Source organism: Jaculus jaculus, chromosome 9, assembly GCF_020740685.1.
Source record: "Jaculus jaculus isolate mJacJac1 chromosome 9, mJacJac1.mat.Y.cur, whole genome shotgun sequence".
NCBI classification, from domain to species: Eukaryota; Metazoa; Chordata; class Mammalia; order Rodentia; family Dipodidae; genus Jaculus; species Jaculus jaculus.
The window spans coordinates 15,873,424-15,891,635 of NC_059110.1; the positions used below are offsets into that span (position 1 = coordinate 15,873,424).

Below are 18,212 nucleotides of genomic sequence, written 5' to 3' on the forward strand. Positions count from 1 at the left end.
AGGAACTGGTGGGGCGGGGGGATGAACAATGTCTTTAAAGCTTAAAAGTGGGAGGTTCCAACTGCTGAGGTGTAAACACTTAAGCTATGGGCAACTTCAAGCTACAAATAATTCAATAACTGGTTAGCCAATACCAGAATATCTAACCACCAACTTCCAGGCTCTGGTGCAAGCCATTTCCAACACACCCTGAACCATGTGACTCATCATTGATCTGTTCAGGTGACTTCCAACCAGGCCCACAAATGCCCCGTCCAGCTCCTTGCACGCGACATTTTAGCCACTTAATGGTTACTTACCCAAAAGCGGCAGAATATTCAGCAAGTTCAATAAAAGTCTGTATTTCAATTGAACATCCTTTACCTCAAAGACACCAGAAACCAGGGTCAAAATTTAAATTTTTTTTTTAAATTATGTATTTGAGAGAGAGACAAAGAGGCACAGAGAAAGAAAGAGAGAATGGGCACACCAGGGTCTCCTGCTGCTGCAAACTCCAGACACATGCACCACTTTGTGCAACTGGCTAATGTGGGTCCTGGAGAATCAAACCTGGCTCCTTTGGCTTTGCAGGCAAGTGCCTTAACCACTAAGCCCCTTTCTACAGCCCTCGACATTTAAATTTTTTTTAAATCATCACACAGCTGAGTTCTTGGGACTGCATTAAATTTTATCATAATTCTTCTCTATATGAAATTTTTTAAAAGGAAAAATCACCTGTAATTGTCGAAAATACAAATCTATAAAGACTGAAGTATATTCTTAGAAAAGTAATAAAGTATTTCCAAAGCAGGTCCGAAGTTGAAGAGGGCGTGCCTATTGACCTCTTGTCCAGTATATTCCCCTTATCACACAGTTCACAGACAGGATTTCTTGGGTTGGAGAGATGGCTCCCTGCGCAAGCATGGGGGGGCAAGGGTGCCTGAAACTGCCGAGTTCAATCCCCAGAAGCTATGTTAAAAGAGCTAAGTATGGCCACGTACTCCTCTAACCCAATTTGCATGGAGAACAGAAAATCGCCAGAGCTCAAGAAAAAAGTTCCAGGATTAGTAAGAGACTTTTTTTTTTTTTTTTTTTTTTTTGGAGGTAGGGTCTCACTCTAGTCCAGGCTGACCTGGAATTCACTATGTAGTCTTAGGCTGGCCTCAAACTCACAGCGATCCTCCTACCTCTGCCTCCCGAGTGCTGGGACTAAAGGCGTGCGCCACCATGCCCGGCTAGTAAGAGGCTTTAGCTCAAACAAGGTGGAACAGGACACCTGACCCCTGCCAACACAGGCAAGGAAGAGTATGGGGCACTCGCTGCAAGGGCACACGCACAGTCATACACACCACGCAAACACACGCACGTCCACATACAGAAAAATAAACAAGATTTCTCGGACTCAGGTTGCCGGGGAATGTGGAGAGAAAGGTGTCTTGGCATGGTGCCTGTCCTTCCTTGTGCCCTGGAGTGCAGAGGAGACCGGACCCTGAGGGGAACAGCAAGCAGCAGACCCAAGCGGAGGGGAACAGGTGTCGCAGCACCCCCTCACTAGATGGTCACCATGATCTGCTCCAGAGCTTTCCGTCTGAGGTCGGGCACCGTGGCCTCTTTGCTAGGGTACCCCACGGGGAGCAGTATCAGCAGTTTTTCATGTGGGGGACGGCCCAGGAGAACCCTTAGACGAGGGCCACAGTTGAGGGGAGTGGTCGTGACTGTCACCAGCCCTGCGTTCTGAAATGAGAGAGAAAAGTGCATTTTATAGTCTGAAGCAAAACCACAGCTCTGGGCATTAGAGAGATGGCTCAGTGGTTAAAAAGGTACTTGCTTGCAAAGTCTGATGGCCTGAGTTCGATTCCCCAGTACTCACAAAAAGCCAGATGCACAAAGTGGCATCTGTGGCTAGGCCTCATTTGCAATGGCAGGAGGCCCATACTCTTTGTCTCTCTTTCCGTCTCTCAAATAAATTTATATATATATACATGACACCTTCTTATCAACATAAAGGTAATTTCTATTTTGTTTTTGTTTTTGTTTTTGTTTTTTGAGGCAGGGTTTCACTCTAGCTCAGGCTGACCTGGAATTCACTATGTAGTCTCAGGGTGGCCTTGAACTCACAGTGATTCTCCTACCTCTGCCTCCCGAGTGCTAGGATTAGAGGCGTGCACCATCACGCCCAGCATCTATTAGTTTTTTATCTTTCATCCTCTCTTGAGTTGAGTGTTTTAGTCTTATCAGAGGTAGGGAATTTTGTTTATTTTTTTTTTTAACCTGGAATCTTCTAACCCTCAAAGAGTCAAGGTTTAAATCAAGCAAGTTTTGGACTTAGGAAAAAAATGCATTAATGGCAGATCTTTCTGTTATAAATATAGGTCACAAATCACAGTAGTGTTAACAATATCTGTGTTGTTTGTCACCAATAAAATGTACAGATATTAATGCAAGTGTGGTGGTGCACTCCTGTAATCCCAGCACTTTAAAGGGTGTGACAGAAAGACAGTGAGGGACTGGAGAGATGGCTTAGCGGTTAAACGCTTGCCTGTGAAGCCTAAGGACCCCGGTTCGAGGCTCGGTTCCCCAGGTCCCACGTTAGCCAGATGTACAAGGGGGCGCATGTGTCTGGAGTTCGTTTGCAGAGGCTGGAAGCCCTGGCATGCCCATTCTCTCTCTCTCTCTGTCACTCTTAAATAAATAAAAATAAATTAAAAATTGTTTTATATATATTAAACATTTTATTTATTTATTTGCAAGCAGAGAGAGAGAGAGAATGGCACGCTAGGGCATCCGCCACTGCAAATTAACTCCAGATACATGCGCCACTTTGCGCATCTGGCTTCATGCAGGTCCTGAGGAATGTGAACCCAAGTCATTAGGCTTTACAAGCCAGCACCTTAATCCCTGGGCCATCTCTCCAGCCCTGTTATAGGTACTTTAAAATGGCATGTTCACAATTGTTAAATTGTAGGCTGATTACTGACTTTTGGTATTTGATGTAGAAATAAAGGTTTACTTATTTTTATTCTGAACAACAGGCAGAGGGGTTCCTATAGCTACAGATGTGAAATCACCCTGGTGAGATGCTCTTGGTCAATAGCAGAGGGCAGCAGGGAGCAGAGGGGCCAGGGAACACATGGAGGGTAGAGGCAATGCCCCACTATTCTCTCCCTAAGCCTGCACGGAGCAGACATCTAGATACAAACAGTTGGTCACCTTTAGGTCCTTTCTCAGCTGCTCTTTTGCAGTCACACTTCACCTGAACCAGTATAAGAGTCTGGAGGGCCCCATGCTTCCCCAGGACAGGCCCTTTCCACCCAGTCACTGTGCCAGGGATGAGGCTCCAGGACAATTTTTCTCTCTCCCCTCACAGTGATGAGCTACATTGGCAATGTATGCGTGCTAAGTTAGAGCAAACTCGATAGTAAAGTAAAGTGGGGTGTCCTCTTCAGAAGCCAAGAGCAATATGGGAAGGGGTTCAACCTAGACGCACGCTGCTCTGAATCAGTCCCAGTGTCCGTCAGTCTGTGGTCAGCCCCTGTCTGCAGATTCGGGATGGAGAGCAGCCTCCAGTTCCTTCAGGACAATTTTCCAAGTAATCTTAAAAGCAGGTTTCTTGGGGGCAGCAATGGCTATGTGTTGTAAGGTGTTTTGAATAATCCAAGCTCTTCTTTGAGATAGTAAAGCAGTCTGTTTTTTTGTTGTTGTTGTTGTTGTTGTTTTACAGCGATCATCACTTTCAAATAAGGCCATTCACGCTTATAATCGTGTTTGTTTAACTGGCCTTGTGTGTTTCTCATCTCTCCATCCCCACCCTGGACCCCAGTCCCCATCAGGATATGCAGTTTGTTAGGCTGGCATAGGCTCCCAAAATGGAGTCACCATGTGGCAAGGGATATATAAGGAAGTAGGTCATCCACATTCCTCAAGAAACCGCCCAGCCATTATCCCTTCCTTGCCTAACAATGGCCCCTCCCCCAGGTCATGATTTCCTGCCCCCTTATCTTGTGGTGGCTGTTCTGATGCCATCCCCTGGCTATCTTAAATCTCCCCTAAAAAAAAAAACAACTTTTTTTTTTTTTTAAACTTCTCCTTTCCTCACCTATCTGGAATTTCAAGTTGGCTGTGCTCCGCTCTTGAGAGTTTTTCCCACATAAAAGCTTCCGTCTTTGCCTCAGAATGGTTTCTGTGGTCTTGGTCACTCCCGAACCTTACGCAGTTCATGAGCTATGGACTCCCCATGCCTGCCAGGAACGTTAGACGGTTTGGGAGGCCGACTCCTGCCCCATGTCACAGTAGCACCGCGTCAGGCTCCTCCGCAGACGGGAAGCTTGGTAAGCCTGTGGTCACCTTTCTAGTGCACTGCAATGTGACCCGCCTCTGGGGAAAGGGGCTCTCTCGGGTGTCCACAGAGTTTTTGCTTCATTCCATCAGTTCAGAGAGCACCACCATACAGACCTGGACAGGGAAGCTGTGTGACTTCCAGGCTCTGAAGTTCTTGCATGACTGTCTAACCTCGAAGCTACATGTAACCACAGAAGAAGGCAAACACGCCCCCCCCCCACATCCCCGGGTCTTCTGACCCTGACGTGGTGCATAAGTGAATTCCCAGGAGGAGTTCCAGCTCACTGAACAGTCGCGGCCACCAGTCCCGTCCACCAACGTCCAGAGTCAGTTTTTCACCCTTACACATTACCTTACTGAGGAAAGTCTCCAGATGACCCTCAATGGGAAAACTGACCTGAAAGTGTTTCTTTTTTTTTTAATTTTTTATTTGAGAGCGACAGACACAGAGAGAAAGACAGATAGAGGGAGAGAGAGAGAATGGGCGCGCCAGGGCTTCCAGCCTCTGCAAACGAACTCCAGACGCGAGCGCCCCCTTGTGCATCTGGCTAACGTGGGACCTGGGGAACCGAGCCTCGAACCGGGGTCCTTAGGCTTCACAGGCAAGCGCTTAACCGCTAAGCCATCTCTCCAGCCCGTGACCTGAAAGTGTTTGATGAGACCAGCTTTGGGCCGGTGGCTGGGTAACGTACCTGCAGCGCAGCCAGCAGGAGGCCGCACGCAATGGACACGCTGATCTCATTGTAGTAGTGGACCTTCTTCCTGCCGTCGGCTGCGAACCCGTGCACTTGCTTAAAAACGAGAATGAGAACAGGGGCAGCGTCCAGGTAGTCCTTAATCCAATTCGTTCTGGGACAGCGGGTAGAAATCCAGAAGGAGACTTCCTGTTAATTTTTTTTTTTTTGTCCCAAATTAGGATACAGCTAAAGATACAGTTACTTGTCTTTTACATTTAAACTGAAAAAGAGGAGAACTTGTTTATTAACTGATTTATTTATTTGCTTTACTCATCTATCTAAGGTCACTGAATGCCAAGAAACATACATTAGTATGCTGTGCGACATGGATTTCTTAAAAACATAATAAAAAGCCTATTTGAGGCACGTTCCTCCTGACATGAACCAAGTGGTATATTCATGACCCCACAGCGGTTACTAATACCCCACAAGACCAGGGCAGTTCTGAGCCCTTCAACATTTAAAACATTATTTTTTGTTTATTTTTATTTATTTGAGAGCGACAGACAGAGAGAAAGACGCAGAGAGAGAGAATGGACACGCCAGGGCCTCCAGCCAGTGCAAACGAACTCCAGATGCGTGCGCCCCCTTGTGCATCTGGCTAACGTGGGACCTGGGGAACCGAGCCTCGAACCGGGGTCCTTAGGCTTCACAGGCAAGTGCTTAACCGCTAAGCTGCCTCTCCAGCTCTGCCCTTCAACATTTTGATATGGAGGACAGAGGAGGACAAAGAGAACCAGACAACAGAGGAAGGACCACTTTGAAAGTCCTCAGGAGAAGGAAGTGGGGGAGAGGGGACAAAAAAAGGGGAATAGGACAAGACCATGACCAGATTACTATATGTTCATATATTAAAGTTCTCGATGAAAAAAGAAAAAGAAGATCTCTATTTTCATACAAGAATGAGATGATGAAAGTTAACCTCAATAATTTTATTTTCTTACTTAACCTCAATTAGAACTGTATATTCCTTTTGGCTTTACATTTTCTGCCCTGAAAGATGAGCAACATTACATTCCTACTCTCCCAGGGGTTGGGTGCCGTCACAGTATTCTCTAGTCTCTCAAAACCTTGCTGATGACTTAAATCCGATTGTTTAGTTACTCCCTCCCCAAATATAACTTGGAATTGAATAAAAGCAATTTGAAATTTTATTTTTTAAAAGGCCTATTTTGAATTATTTATTTATTTATTTGAGAGCGACAGACACAGAGAGAAAGACAGATAGAGGGAGAGAGAGAGAGAATGGGCGCGCCAGGGCTTCCAGTCTCTGCAAACGAACTCCAGACGCGTGCACCCCCTTGTGCATCTGGCTAACGTGGGACCTGGGGAACCGAGCCTCGAACCGGGGTCCTTAGGCTTCACAGGCAAGCGCTTAATCGCTAAGCCATCTCTCCAGCCCACTTCCTTCCTTTTTTAAACTTTTATTTATTCATTTGAGAGCGACAGAGAGAGAAAGAGGCATATAGGTAGAGAGAGAATGGGTACGCCAGAGCCTCCAGCCACCACAAATGAACTCCAGACACATGCGTACCCTCTCCCCATTCATCTGGCTTATGTGGGTCCTGGGGAATCGAGCCTCAAACCATGGTCCTTAGGCTTCACAGGCAAGCACTCAACCATTAAGCCATCTCTCCAGCCCCCCTATTTCCTTCTTGAAGAGAGAGAGAACCTATAGTTACTAATAATCCTTAACTCCGGCTGGAGAGATGGCTTAGCAGTTAAGGCATTGCCTGCAAAGCCAAAGGACCTACGTTTGACTCCCCAGGACCCACATAAGCATGATGCACAAGGTGGCACATGCATCTGGAGTTCATTTGCAGTGGCTAGAGGTACCCTGGCATGCCCATTCTATCCCTCTCTGCCTTCTCTCTCTCAAATAAATAAATAAATAAAACTAAAAATAGTTTTAAAAAATTCCTAACTCACATTGCACTTGTACCAAACTTTAAGGCCTGCTTGGTAGCATCAAGCCTGGGTCTGCGGAGATGGCTCAGGGTGTAAGGTGCTTGCTGGGCAAACATGAGGATCTGGATCCAGATCTCCAGCACCCACGTAAAATGGCTGGGCATGGTGGCATGTGCTATGGTCCCAACAATGGGGAAGCAAAGACAGGGACCAATGAGGACTCACGGGCCAGCTAATCTAACTGAATTGGTGAACTCTGGGCCGAACAAGAGACTCTATCTCAAAGGATAAGATAGAGAGTGACTGAGGAAGACCTTCAACCTCTGGCCTTCACCTGCACACACATGCATACATATATGAACACATACACACGTGTATGCAATCTACACACTTGTACACATGCCCAAAAAAGGCAAACCATCTTTCCCTCTCTCTCTCTAAAATGAAAAGGCAAACCATCTTTTTCTCCCTCGCTCTCTCTAAAATAAAAGGGCAAACCAAACATCCTTCATCCCCCCAACTTTGTACCTCAGTTTCTTCAGGTCTGTGACCCACTGGTGTCCCATTCTCCTCATGTAGTTTACCTCCTCCTCCTCCTCGATGATCTCCCGGATCTTGTGCTTCATGTCTGGGTCCTTCACCACCACAAAGGTCCAGGGTTCTGTGTGTGCACCACTTGGAGCTGTTCCTATCGTCATTTAAATTTAAATTGACATTAAGAACTGCAAAGCTGCTCATTAGGAATAAACAAAATAGGAGCCGGGTGTGGTGGCACACACGTCTTTAATCTCAGCACACGGGAGGCAGAGGTAGGAGGATCGCCTTGAGTTCGAGGCCACTCTGAGAATACATACTGAATTCCAGGTCAGCCTGGACCAGAGTGAGACCCTACCTCAAAAAATCAAACAAACAGGGCTGGAGAGATGGCTTAGTGGTTAAGCACTTGCCTGTGAAGCCTAAGGACCCTGGTTCGAGGCTCGATTCCCCAGGACCCACGTTAGCCAGATGCACAAGGGGGCGCACACATCTGGAGTTGGTTTGCAGTGGCTGGAAGCCCTGGTGCATCCATTCTCAATCTCTCTCTCTGTCTGTCTGTCTGTCTGTCTGTCTCTTTTTCTCTCTCTCTCTCTGTCACTCTCAAATAAATAAATAAAAAATGAACAAAAAATTAAAAATAACAAACAATAATAATAATAATAAAATTAAGATGGAGGGATGGCTTAGTGGTTAAGGAGATTGCCTGCAAAGCCAAAAGACCCAGGTTCAATTCGCCAGGACCCACATAAACCAGATACAAAAGGGGGCACATGTGTCTGGAGTTTGTTTGCAGCTGGTGTGCCCATTCTTTCTCTCTCTCTCTCTTTCCCTGCCTATTTCTCTCTTTCTGTCTCAAGTAAATGAATAGCAGGGCATAGTGATGCACACCTACTTTCCCAGCTCTTGTTAAGCTAAGGTAAGAGAACCATGAGTTCAAGGCTAGGCTGGGCTAAATAGTGAGGCCTTGTCGCAAAAGAAAAAAAACAAGGGGGGCTGGAGAGATGGCTTAGCGGTTAAGCGCTTGCCTGTGAAGCCTAAGGACCCCGGTTCGAGGCTCGGTTCCCCAGGTCCCACATTAGCCAGATGCACAAGGGGGCGCACGCATCTGGAGTTCATTTGCAGAGGCTGGAAGCCCTGGCTCACCCATTCTTTCTCTCTCCCTCTATCTGTCTTTCTCTCTGTGTCTGTCGCTCTCAAATAAGTAAATAAATAATAATAAAAAAAAAAAAGGAAGGAGAAGGAGAAGGAGAAGGAGGAGGAGGAGGGGAGAAGAAGAGAAAAGCATTATTTACTTTTTTTGTTTTGTTTTGTTTTTCGAGGTAGGGTCTCACTCTAGCTCAGGCTGACCTGGAATTCACTATGTAGTCTCAGGGTAGCCTTGAACTCATGGCGATCCTCCTACCTCTGCCTCCCGAGTGCTGGGATTAGAGGCGTGCGCCCCCACGCCCGGCTTATTTACATATTTTCGCTTCAGTATTGTTCCAGTATTGCCACGGCAGTAAGGAAGCTGACACTCTCAAAGACCCGGCATTGAGTCACGAACCCGCGGTTTTGATGACGTTATCAATGACTTCCCCTGGGACTTGCTCGCTGCTTATGAACCTGACTGAGCGTCTCTTGTTGAGGAGTTCATAGAATTCCTGAGATCTCTTCACCATTTCCTGCTCTGGATACCGGGTGTGGGAGAAAGGGACGTGCGCCACACTTTCCTCTGCCTCCGGCCATTCATCAGGATCTGCACCTAAGAACAAGAGGGACAGCAGATTCCACCATCTCTCTGGTCACTGGGGAGAAAGAAAGAAAGTTCCAGAAAGGTCTGCCAGGTGAGGACAGGTCAAAATAATTAACAACGACAACAACAGAAAGAAACGGGAAAAGAAAGAAAAAAAAAATACATCTATGAATCTTGACTATGCTCCAAACTCTAGACCTGTTACGTATCAAAACAAAAGAAAGTTTTGCCTTTGCAAAGCATGGGACCTGCAGGCTATGAAATCAACCAGCCGATCAAGTTGTACACACTTGTGCAACAGTGGCACACCCCTCTTCCAGTAACAACTGTTCTCTGATTGGACAGAGGCCTGCTCAGTGGGAGAGAAGTCATATCTGGTACTGGAAACCAAGTCAGAATCCCATGGTGTAGAAACTCATAGACTCTAAAGAGAAGCTCCCGCTGCTCTCTGGAAAAGAAAAGTGAGTTTACACACCAAAAAAAATCTCTCAAATAACTTTGTGCGCCCCCTTTAACTCAAGCTGCTCACACCCTCGTTTGGATAATGGCAGAGAAAACAGAGAGGAGAATTGAGATCCACTGATAAGACAAGAAGATTTAGCTGACTGCCCACCAGAAGACATGCCACCTCTTCCACGTCTGCCAGGGCCCCGGAGAAATTATAGAGGCAGTGATGACGTGAACACTGCTCTTACTGCTAGCCTGACAACCAGCTCCAGGGTGACAGATATGGTGGTCAACTAAACCCTATCAAAGCAGAAATCCAGAGGCTGCAGAGAACTCAACACCAAATCAGACTGCCCACAGGCCCTGCCATGGCTTAGGGAATATTGCAGGGGATGGAAAGATTGTAAAAGCCAAAGAGTGGGTAGAAATGCCCTGAGACATGGTCCCCACCCCATTCCCTATCCCACTGGGACTGACTGAGGCCTTCATGACCCCACAGTGAATAGCATAACCCCACTGAGAAGTGATCTCAGAGGATGAGAGCTGGGGTGAGGGAATAAAAACATATAACCTATAATAGCCTATATAACGTATATGTATATACATATGATACATATGTGTGTGTGTGTGTGTGTGTGTGTATAGTAAAAAAATAAAAAATAAAATAAAAAGAAGCAATATATATATATTAAGAGGCTAGTAGAGAAATGGGTCTGCTAGTAAAAGAGCTTGCTGAACAAGTGTGAGAACCTGAGTTTGATACCCGACAGGCATGTAAAAAGCAGGGCATGGTCGCACATAACCTGTACCCCAGTGTTGGAGAGGGGGTTGGCAGAGACAAGATGATTACTGGGACTCCTTGGTCAGCCAGTCTAACAAAGAAGCCACTCTCACTCACAGAAACGAGGCAGAAGAGCAACAAAAGACACCAGATGTCCTTTTCTGGCCTCTGCACATGTGTGCACAAGGTATATACACCTACATACAGGACAAGCAAGCACACACTCACACACACACACACACACACACACACACACACACACACACTAAACAAAAAGATAGATCCTAATTTCTGTTAGTGGCGGAGTAGTTTATTTGAAACAGTCTCCCACTGGCTATACATCACTCAGGTCACTAAACAGGGTGATTTAAAAAGTAATGGCTGGCTGGAGAGATGGCTTAGCAGTTAAGCGCTTACCTGTGAAGCCTAAGGACCATGGTTCGAGACTCAGTTCCCCAGGTCCCACGTTAGCCAGATGCACAAGGGGGCGCACGCGTCTGGAGTTCGTTTGCAGAGGCTGGAAGCCCTGGCGTGCCCATTCTCTCTCTCTCTCCCTCTATCTGTCTTTCTCTCTGTGTCTGTCGCTCTCAAATAAATAAATAAAAAATTTAAAAAAAAAAAGTAATGGCAACATACTAAGAAATCCCAAAGCCAGAACCAAAGGACAATGTGAACTTGCACAGGTGAATGGGGCAGAACTTACTTCTCCTGAGCTGCATTGGCTAAGCCTTACACATTCAAACTCCATCTTATTATCTTCAGGGGCCAAGCCCAACCAAAATCAAAGGCTTTATCATAGAGATGGTACTAAACTGCCCCCCGCCCACCAAGGCTACCATCCTTGGCAAAAGTATGAACTGTACATAAGTCAGTCTTCAAGGACTTATGCCATTTTGGCTGGGTCCCACCTCAAACTTGGTGTTCCTTCCTCAGAGCATCCTACTTGCCTCCCAGAAGCAAATGCCATATACCAAGAACTTCAAATTGCCAGCAATCTATTATCACATGCAGTCCAGCACACAGTGAAACCGAGTAAATACAGCAGGAATTCACAGGATCCATTTTTAACAATAAAGTCAGATGTCCCGGAGTTCCAATTATTGAAATTAGCGGGCTCAGAAACTGAAACAACTATGACACCACGTGCGGGCAGGGGGAGCAAGGGCTAACGAAGCAGAAGACCTCATGGAAGCGTGAAAGACAGCACCGGAAATATGGCAGGAGGTTGGGCAGGTAAGGTGCTCCACTGCAAAGTCCAATGACCCAGGTTTGATTTCCAGGCACCCAAATAAAGACAGATGTATGGAGTGGTGTACGCATCTGCAGTTCGTATGCAGTTGGCAGGGGCCCTGACATGCCCATTCTCTCTCTCTCTTTCTCCTCTCTCTCTCTCTCTCTCTCTCTCTCTCTCTCTCTCTCTGTCTGTCTCTCTTCTTGCAAGTAAGTAAATAAAATCATTTTTTAAGGGCTGGAGAGATGGCTTAGTGGTTAAGGCACTTGCCTGTGAAGCCTAAGGACCCAGGTTCAATTCTCCAGGTCTTCAGATGCCCATCATGGCACATGTGTCTGGAGTTTGTTTGCAGTGGCTAGAGGCTCTGGTGTGCTCATTTTCTCTCCCTCTCTCTCTCTGTCCCTCTGTATCTAACAAATAAATAAATTAGAAATGGTAAAAAAATTAAATTTTTTTAAAAAAAATAAAATATGATAGGGCTAGAGAGATTGCTCAGTGGTTCAAAGTACTTGCTTGAACATGGCCTGGGGTTAGATTCCACGGCACCCACATAAAGCTGGCCGCACAAAGTGGTCCATGTGTCTAGAGTTTGTTTGCAGAAGACCCTGGCATGTCCATGTGCACTCTCTTTCTCTCTCCCTTGCAAATACATAAAAATATTTGAATGTTTATTTAAAAGATAACAGAAAAATATGAAAAAATAGAACTTTTGAAAAATAATAAATTTAGAACCTAAGGAATGTATTTATGGGCAGACTAAACTATCTAATAAAATAGCTAATGGACTGGGAGAAAAGAAAAAAAATATCTAGACTGGAGCAAAGAGCAGAAGACAGAAAACATTGGAGATGGAGCAGAGTGAGAATGTCTAATTTATTTAGGTTCGTGATAAAAAGCAAAGAAATGAGTCCCATAAAGTTCAGAATTATAGTTGCTTCTGAAGAGCGGGCTGTGAGGGCGGGAGGGTGATTGGGGAAATATCCAGAAGGCAAGCCTACAAAACAGTAACTTGGAAGCAAAAATTTAGTGTCATAATTGTATATTTGCAAAACACAAAATGCATGTATAATTACATGTAGCAAAGCTCCCATAGCTTCCTAGACTATGAAAAGATGCAATTTGTTCAATGAGCTTTTTTGTTTTGTTTTGTTTTTTGAAGTAGGGTCTCACTCTGGCCCAGGCTGACCTGGAATTCACTCTGTAATCTCAGGGTGGCCTTGAACTCAACAGTGATCCACCTACCTCTGCCTCCCGAGTGCTGGGATTAAAGGCGTGTGCCACCACGCCCGGCTTCAATGGGTTTTTCTTTGCTTGTTTGAGTGTTTACTGAGCATCATGGTCTTGATGTCTCTGCTGAGATCAAGAGACTGGAAGAGGACCTGCATGCAGATCATGGGACAGAAAGTAGCAAAAGAAATCAAGTGTTTACACCCCAATAAATGAATGGACTAGGCCCACCACGCTGTCCTCTACATACTTACGTTTATGCCCATCTCTTATTTTTTTTAATTAATTATTTATTTATTTGAGAGCGACAGACACACAGAGAAAGATAGATAGAGGAAGAGAGAGAGAATGGGCGCGCCAGGGCTTCCAGCCTCTGCAAACGAACTCCAGATGCGTGCGCCCCCTTGTGCATCTGGCTAACATGGGACCTGGGGAACCGAGCCTCGAACCGGGGTCCTTAGGCTTCACAGGCAAGCGCTTAACCGCTAAGCCATCTCTCCAGCCCTATGCCCATCTCTTAATAGTGCTCTCACTTTTGGTTAGAGAAGCTCCTCTTTCACAAGTGACCACGTGGGTGACCCGACATTCATCAAAGTGCACAGAAGAAGTGACACACTCGGCACTAACTAAGACCTCTCCACCACTCCTTCTAAAGCCCAGTGAACACTGCAGAAGAGGAGACAGAAGGAACGGAAGAGCCAAAGGAAGGGGAAGAGAGCTTTGCAATACTGTCTCCTGGACACAAAGTGGTCATGGCACTTGTGACCTCATAGTAGCTGATGCTACCTACCCAAGATCTGCGCAATGGAAGCGGGGGAAATGATGACAACAAAATAGGAGAGACTAGTCGGAAAGAAGAAAGGATTCGGTGGGCAGGTGATTTGGGAGGGGGGAAATGAAGGGGTTGTGGGAGGGGATATGACCATGGTACATTGTCCCTGTGTATGGAAGTTGTCAAAAAATACAAAGTTTATTTATGGAGCTGGAGAGATAGCTTAGTGGTTACGGCGCATGCCTGTGAAATCTAAGGACCCAGGTTTGATTCTCCAGGCCCCACATAAGACAGATACACATGATGGTGCATGCATCTGGAGTTCGTTTGCAGTGGCTCGAGGTCCTGGTGTGCCCATTCTCTCTTTCTCTCTCTCTCTCCCTCTCCCTCCCTCTCTCTCTCTCTCTCCTTCCCTGTCTCAAATAGATAAAAGTGGAATATTTTTAAGAGTTTATTTATTTATTTATCTAATGAGAGAAAGAGAGAAAGAATTGGCATGCCAGAGCCTCTGGCCACTGCAATCAAACTGCAGATGTGTGCACCACCTTGCGCACACGCGTCACCTTGTGCTTATGTGGGTTGGGGAGAATCACACCTGGTGGTCCTGAGTGGCTCTGCCCAACCATGCACTGTGGGGGTCTTCTGTCCTAAGGTTTCCCCTGGGACAGCAGGTCTCCCATTCTGTCTGGGAAACGAGGCAGCCTAGACTTAGCAGAACAGAGACCAGGCCAGTGTGCTCTTGCAGGGATAGCAGTGAGGAGCTGCAGGGCAGGGAGCTTTAAAACCACACTGTGCTTCGATGGAGAGATGGCTTAGTGGTTAAGGCACTTGCCTGTGAAGCCTAAGGACTCATGTTCGACTCTCCAGTTCCCACAAAAGCCAGACACACAGAGTGACATATGCACAAGGTTGCAGATGCACACAAGGAGGCGCACGCATTTGGAGTTCGGTTGCAGTGGCCAGAGGCCCTGGCATGCCAATTCTCTCTCACACTCTGGCTCTCTTGCATTAAAACAAAAATAAAGGCCAATCTATTGCGATTGCCTCAAAATATGTGGGTTTAACATCGTCGTAAGTTGAGAAACATCTGTATAGTTGGCATTCTGGGTGGGATGTCCTTCCACAGACGACAGGAAGAGACAGCTATAGTATGAGGCCACCTGGCCTCTCTCCTGTGAGGCACCCAGCATTATTGCTGGCACCCAGCATTGAGGGCTGGCTAGAAACACCTCCTCCTAGCATCTCATAGTCCTGAGATCAGCGCAACTCAGCACACACACACACACACACACACACACACACACACACACACACACACACAGAGAGAGAAAGAGAGAGAGAGAGACACTTTTACAGGCAGCATTGTTTGACAAGTGAGATCTCAGGAAATCATGCAACCTCTCCCAAATTGAATTTAGCTCAGGCAAAGCTTCTCAGACACAGCATTGAAGGCTCTTCCAGAACCCACCTCTCCCCGCCCTGCCCCCTGTATCGCTTCTTCTTTCCAATACAGCCATAACCTGCCCAATCTGTCCTCCACCCGTTCGTCCATAAGCCCCGCCCTCTTCTTTGAATCCTCCCCAGGCGTTAGTTGGATATTAGACATAAGCTCTTTGCTTCTCCTGCCTGACATGACCCCGCATCGCAGCTCACGTCCTAATCACTCGTCAGCCCAACTTTGCCTTTTCCCAGCAGCCCGTCCTCTTTCTGCACACACATGCCTGCCTTAAACACCTAAGAGCCAGTCCTACCAATTTCGTTGATCTGATCCCTTGGACTCTCTTCTCCCACGAACTGGACCTTCAGCTTATTGAGGACACAGAGGCTACTCTTGTCTCTAACCTCAGGAGTCTGACATGGTAAAAAGTAGCAAATCCCTGGTGAGATGCCACTTTCTCAGTTGCAAAGTTCTTAATCAAAACCTAACCACAGAGCTGCGGAGATGGTTCAGCAGTTACACGTGCTTGCTTGCAAAGCCTGCCAGCCTGGGTTCGATTCCCCAGTGCCCACATAAAGCCGGAATACACAAGGTGGCACATGTGTCTGAAGCTCCTCTGCAGTGGTAAAAGGCTCTGGTGCACTCATTCTCTCTCCCCCACACTTCTCTCATGTTATAAAATTTAAATTTAAATTTAAATTTAAAAAACCCTTCCACATTCCCCATGCTCACTGCCAGCCCTTCAGCAAAACCATCAGCCAGAATGAGAGCCACAGGATCAGCCTGGAAACCTGGCCCTGGGCAGCTTGGGACCTAGTAGAAATGAAGCAGGGCTGGTGTCAGCAAGGGACCAGTGGGTCCCCCTGAGAGAGGGCCTTCGGCACTCACTGTCACTCGCTATGACACGCTTGCACAGTAGGGGTTGGTGGTGAATCTGGCCTGTGTCACTTCCTCTCCGAAAGTCCTGTGGTCATCTGACACTCAGGCAAGCTCCCAGGGTACCAAAGCCGGGTCTTTACCTGCTTCCCCTCGCCGGAGGAGCTCTGGGTCCCCTTGCAGGTCTCCATCCAACCAGGGGCGAGCCGCAGGCCCCTCCTCCTTTCTCTCCAGGCTTCTCTGGGCATTTTTAAAGACCCACACAAGCAAAATGCAGACAACTGCTACCAAAACTGGAGTCAGGAGAACCATATCTGATCTCAGCACGGGGTGCACACTTCCCACCCTGAGATTTAAACAAACAGGGACGGGAGCTGGGAATGCTGGGAGAGGAAGACAGGAGAGGGAAGTGACTCAGTGCAGAGCTCTCAGACTCCACAACAACTTTGCAAAGGAGCAAAGATCACAGCCAGGGAGGGCGTGTGTGTGTGTGTGTGTGTGTGTGTGTGTGTGTGTGTGTGTGTGTGTTTAGTCATGCATGAATGCGTTCACTGTTAAATCATGCATTTGGTCAGTGTATTCTTAGCCAGTGACCCCAGGGGACCCCTAAGTTCCGCCGTGCACTAGACTAGACTCGCCAGCAGCAGTACCAGGCATGTGAGCTTGTTCCTACATAACTTTTCTGAGAGTGTCTTTAACTTGCCTGAGGCTAGGGATCACCTGGAGAATGTCTTTTCAAGATTTTATTTTTATTTATTCATTTATTAGAAACAGAGAAAGGGAGAGAGAGAATGGGCACGCCAGGGTCTCTAGCCATTGCAAACCGACTCCAGGTGCATGTGCCACCATTGTGCATCCGGCTTACATGGGATCTGGAGAATCAAACCTGGGTCCTTAGGCTTCACAGGCAAGTGCCTGAACTGCTAAGCCATCTCTCCAGCCCAAGAATGTCTTCTAAAAAGAACAGATTAAGTCTCCATTTGTAGGAATTTATATGTACCAAGGCTGAGCTGCTGAGAGAAAATTCCCAGGGGCAAGGGATCCTGATCATGTGCATGTTTTCAATGGCACGTCGATGAGGCCTGAAGTTGAACTCTTTTGTTTTTGGTTTTTGAGGTAGGGTCTTGCTCTAGCCCAGGCTGTACTGGAATTCTCTATGCAGTCTCCTGAGTGTTCCATTGTCCAAAAAAAGTAGGTTGCCTTGTGACTTACTTATAATCTCTTATATTTTGATTAGCCCGCCCCTACCTTTCCTTCACTCAATCTCCCGGGGATTACAGAACAAGAACCAGAGGTGGCATTCCTCCCTCTGGAGTCAAATCACACATTCTCATCTGAACCTCTGAACCACGGTTCCCTCCCTTACCCCCAGAGAAAGTGAGTGAGATTCCACAGGCCGAGTGTATTATTTATTTACTTATTTAACCCAGTGAGCATCTAAGTGGTGTCCTGGGAGAGTAGCTCTCCCAGGGACAGAGTCTCCACTTAAAACAGCTCTTAGCAAAGAAACGAGGCAGAAATCATCCGTCTCAGAAAGCTGGGCCCTGGAACAGCATGACCATCAAGCACAACTGTCTTTGTTCCTAAGGAAACATTACTTCTGAGGTTGAGGTTGGAGGACTCTCCAAGTGCTTCTCCTGACTCACCCAATATCCAAACCATGTTGCTCAGGCCATGGGCTGGGTCCACAAGAAAAATGATGATAATTCCCCAATTCCTCTACTATCTTATCATGTGAAATCAATGCCTTCATATGAAAGCTCAGGCACAAGAAAGATGACAAGCTTTCCAGACAAGAGGACAGAAATTCTATGGTGATATTAGTTACAGATTTTTTTTATTAAGTACATACTTTGTATGGATATATCATGTGTTGGTACCATCTTTTCCCTCCTTCCTGCCCCCTATTCCACAGGGGGCCCTCCTCAGTGGGGTTGCAGGTGTTCCCCGTGGGATTGTGGGTTACGTGTTGTGACAGCAGCTTTCAGTCTTTGTGGGGGGCAGGCAATGCCTTTGGGTATGCCATCCCAACCTGTGGCTGTTCACAATCTTTTGGCCCCCTCTTTCACAAAATTTCCTCAGCTGTGGTGGGTGTGTTTTAAGTCGACTTCAGTGATCAGATCTCAGTAGCCTCTGGATCTCTGCTTTGGTAGGTGTTGAGTGTCCTCAGCATCCGTCTCCTTCACCCTGGCACCAATTGTCAGGCTCA

At 46.8% G+C, this 18,212-nt stretch overlaps 1 protein-coding gene across 1 annotated transcript; it reads right to left on the reverse strand.

Annotated features, from left to right (window-relative positions):
• Nucleotides 1–1,136: 1,136 nt before the first annotated feature.
• On the reverse strand, nucleotides 1,137–16,397 carry Iyd (iodotyrosine deiodinase). Its single transcript, XM_045159227.1, has 5 exons — nucleotides 16,147–16,397; nucleotides 9,043–9,240; nucleotides 7,491–7,650; nucleotides 5,010–5,166; nucleotides 1,137–1,713 (listed from the first exon to the last, which is right to left on the reverse strand). Exons 1-5 carry the CDS (start codon nucleotides 16,313–16,315, stop codon nucleotides 1,531–1,533), a joined length of 867 nt encoding a protein of 288 aa, XP_045015162.1. The 5' UTR covers nucleotides 16,316–16,397; the 3' UTR covers nucleotides 1,137–1,530.
• Between the last annotated feature and the right edge of the window lie 1,815 nt (nucleotides 16,398–18,212).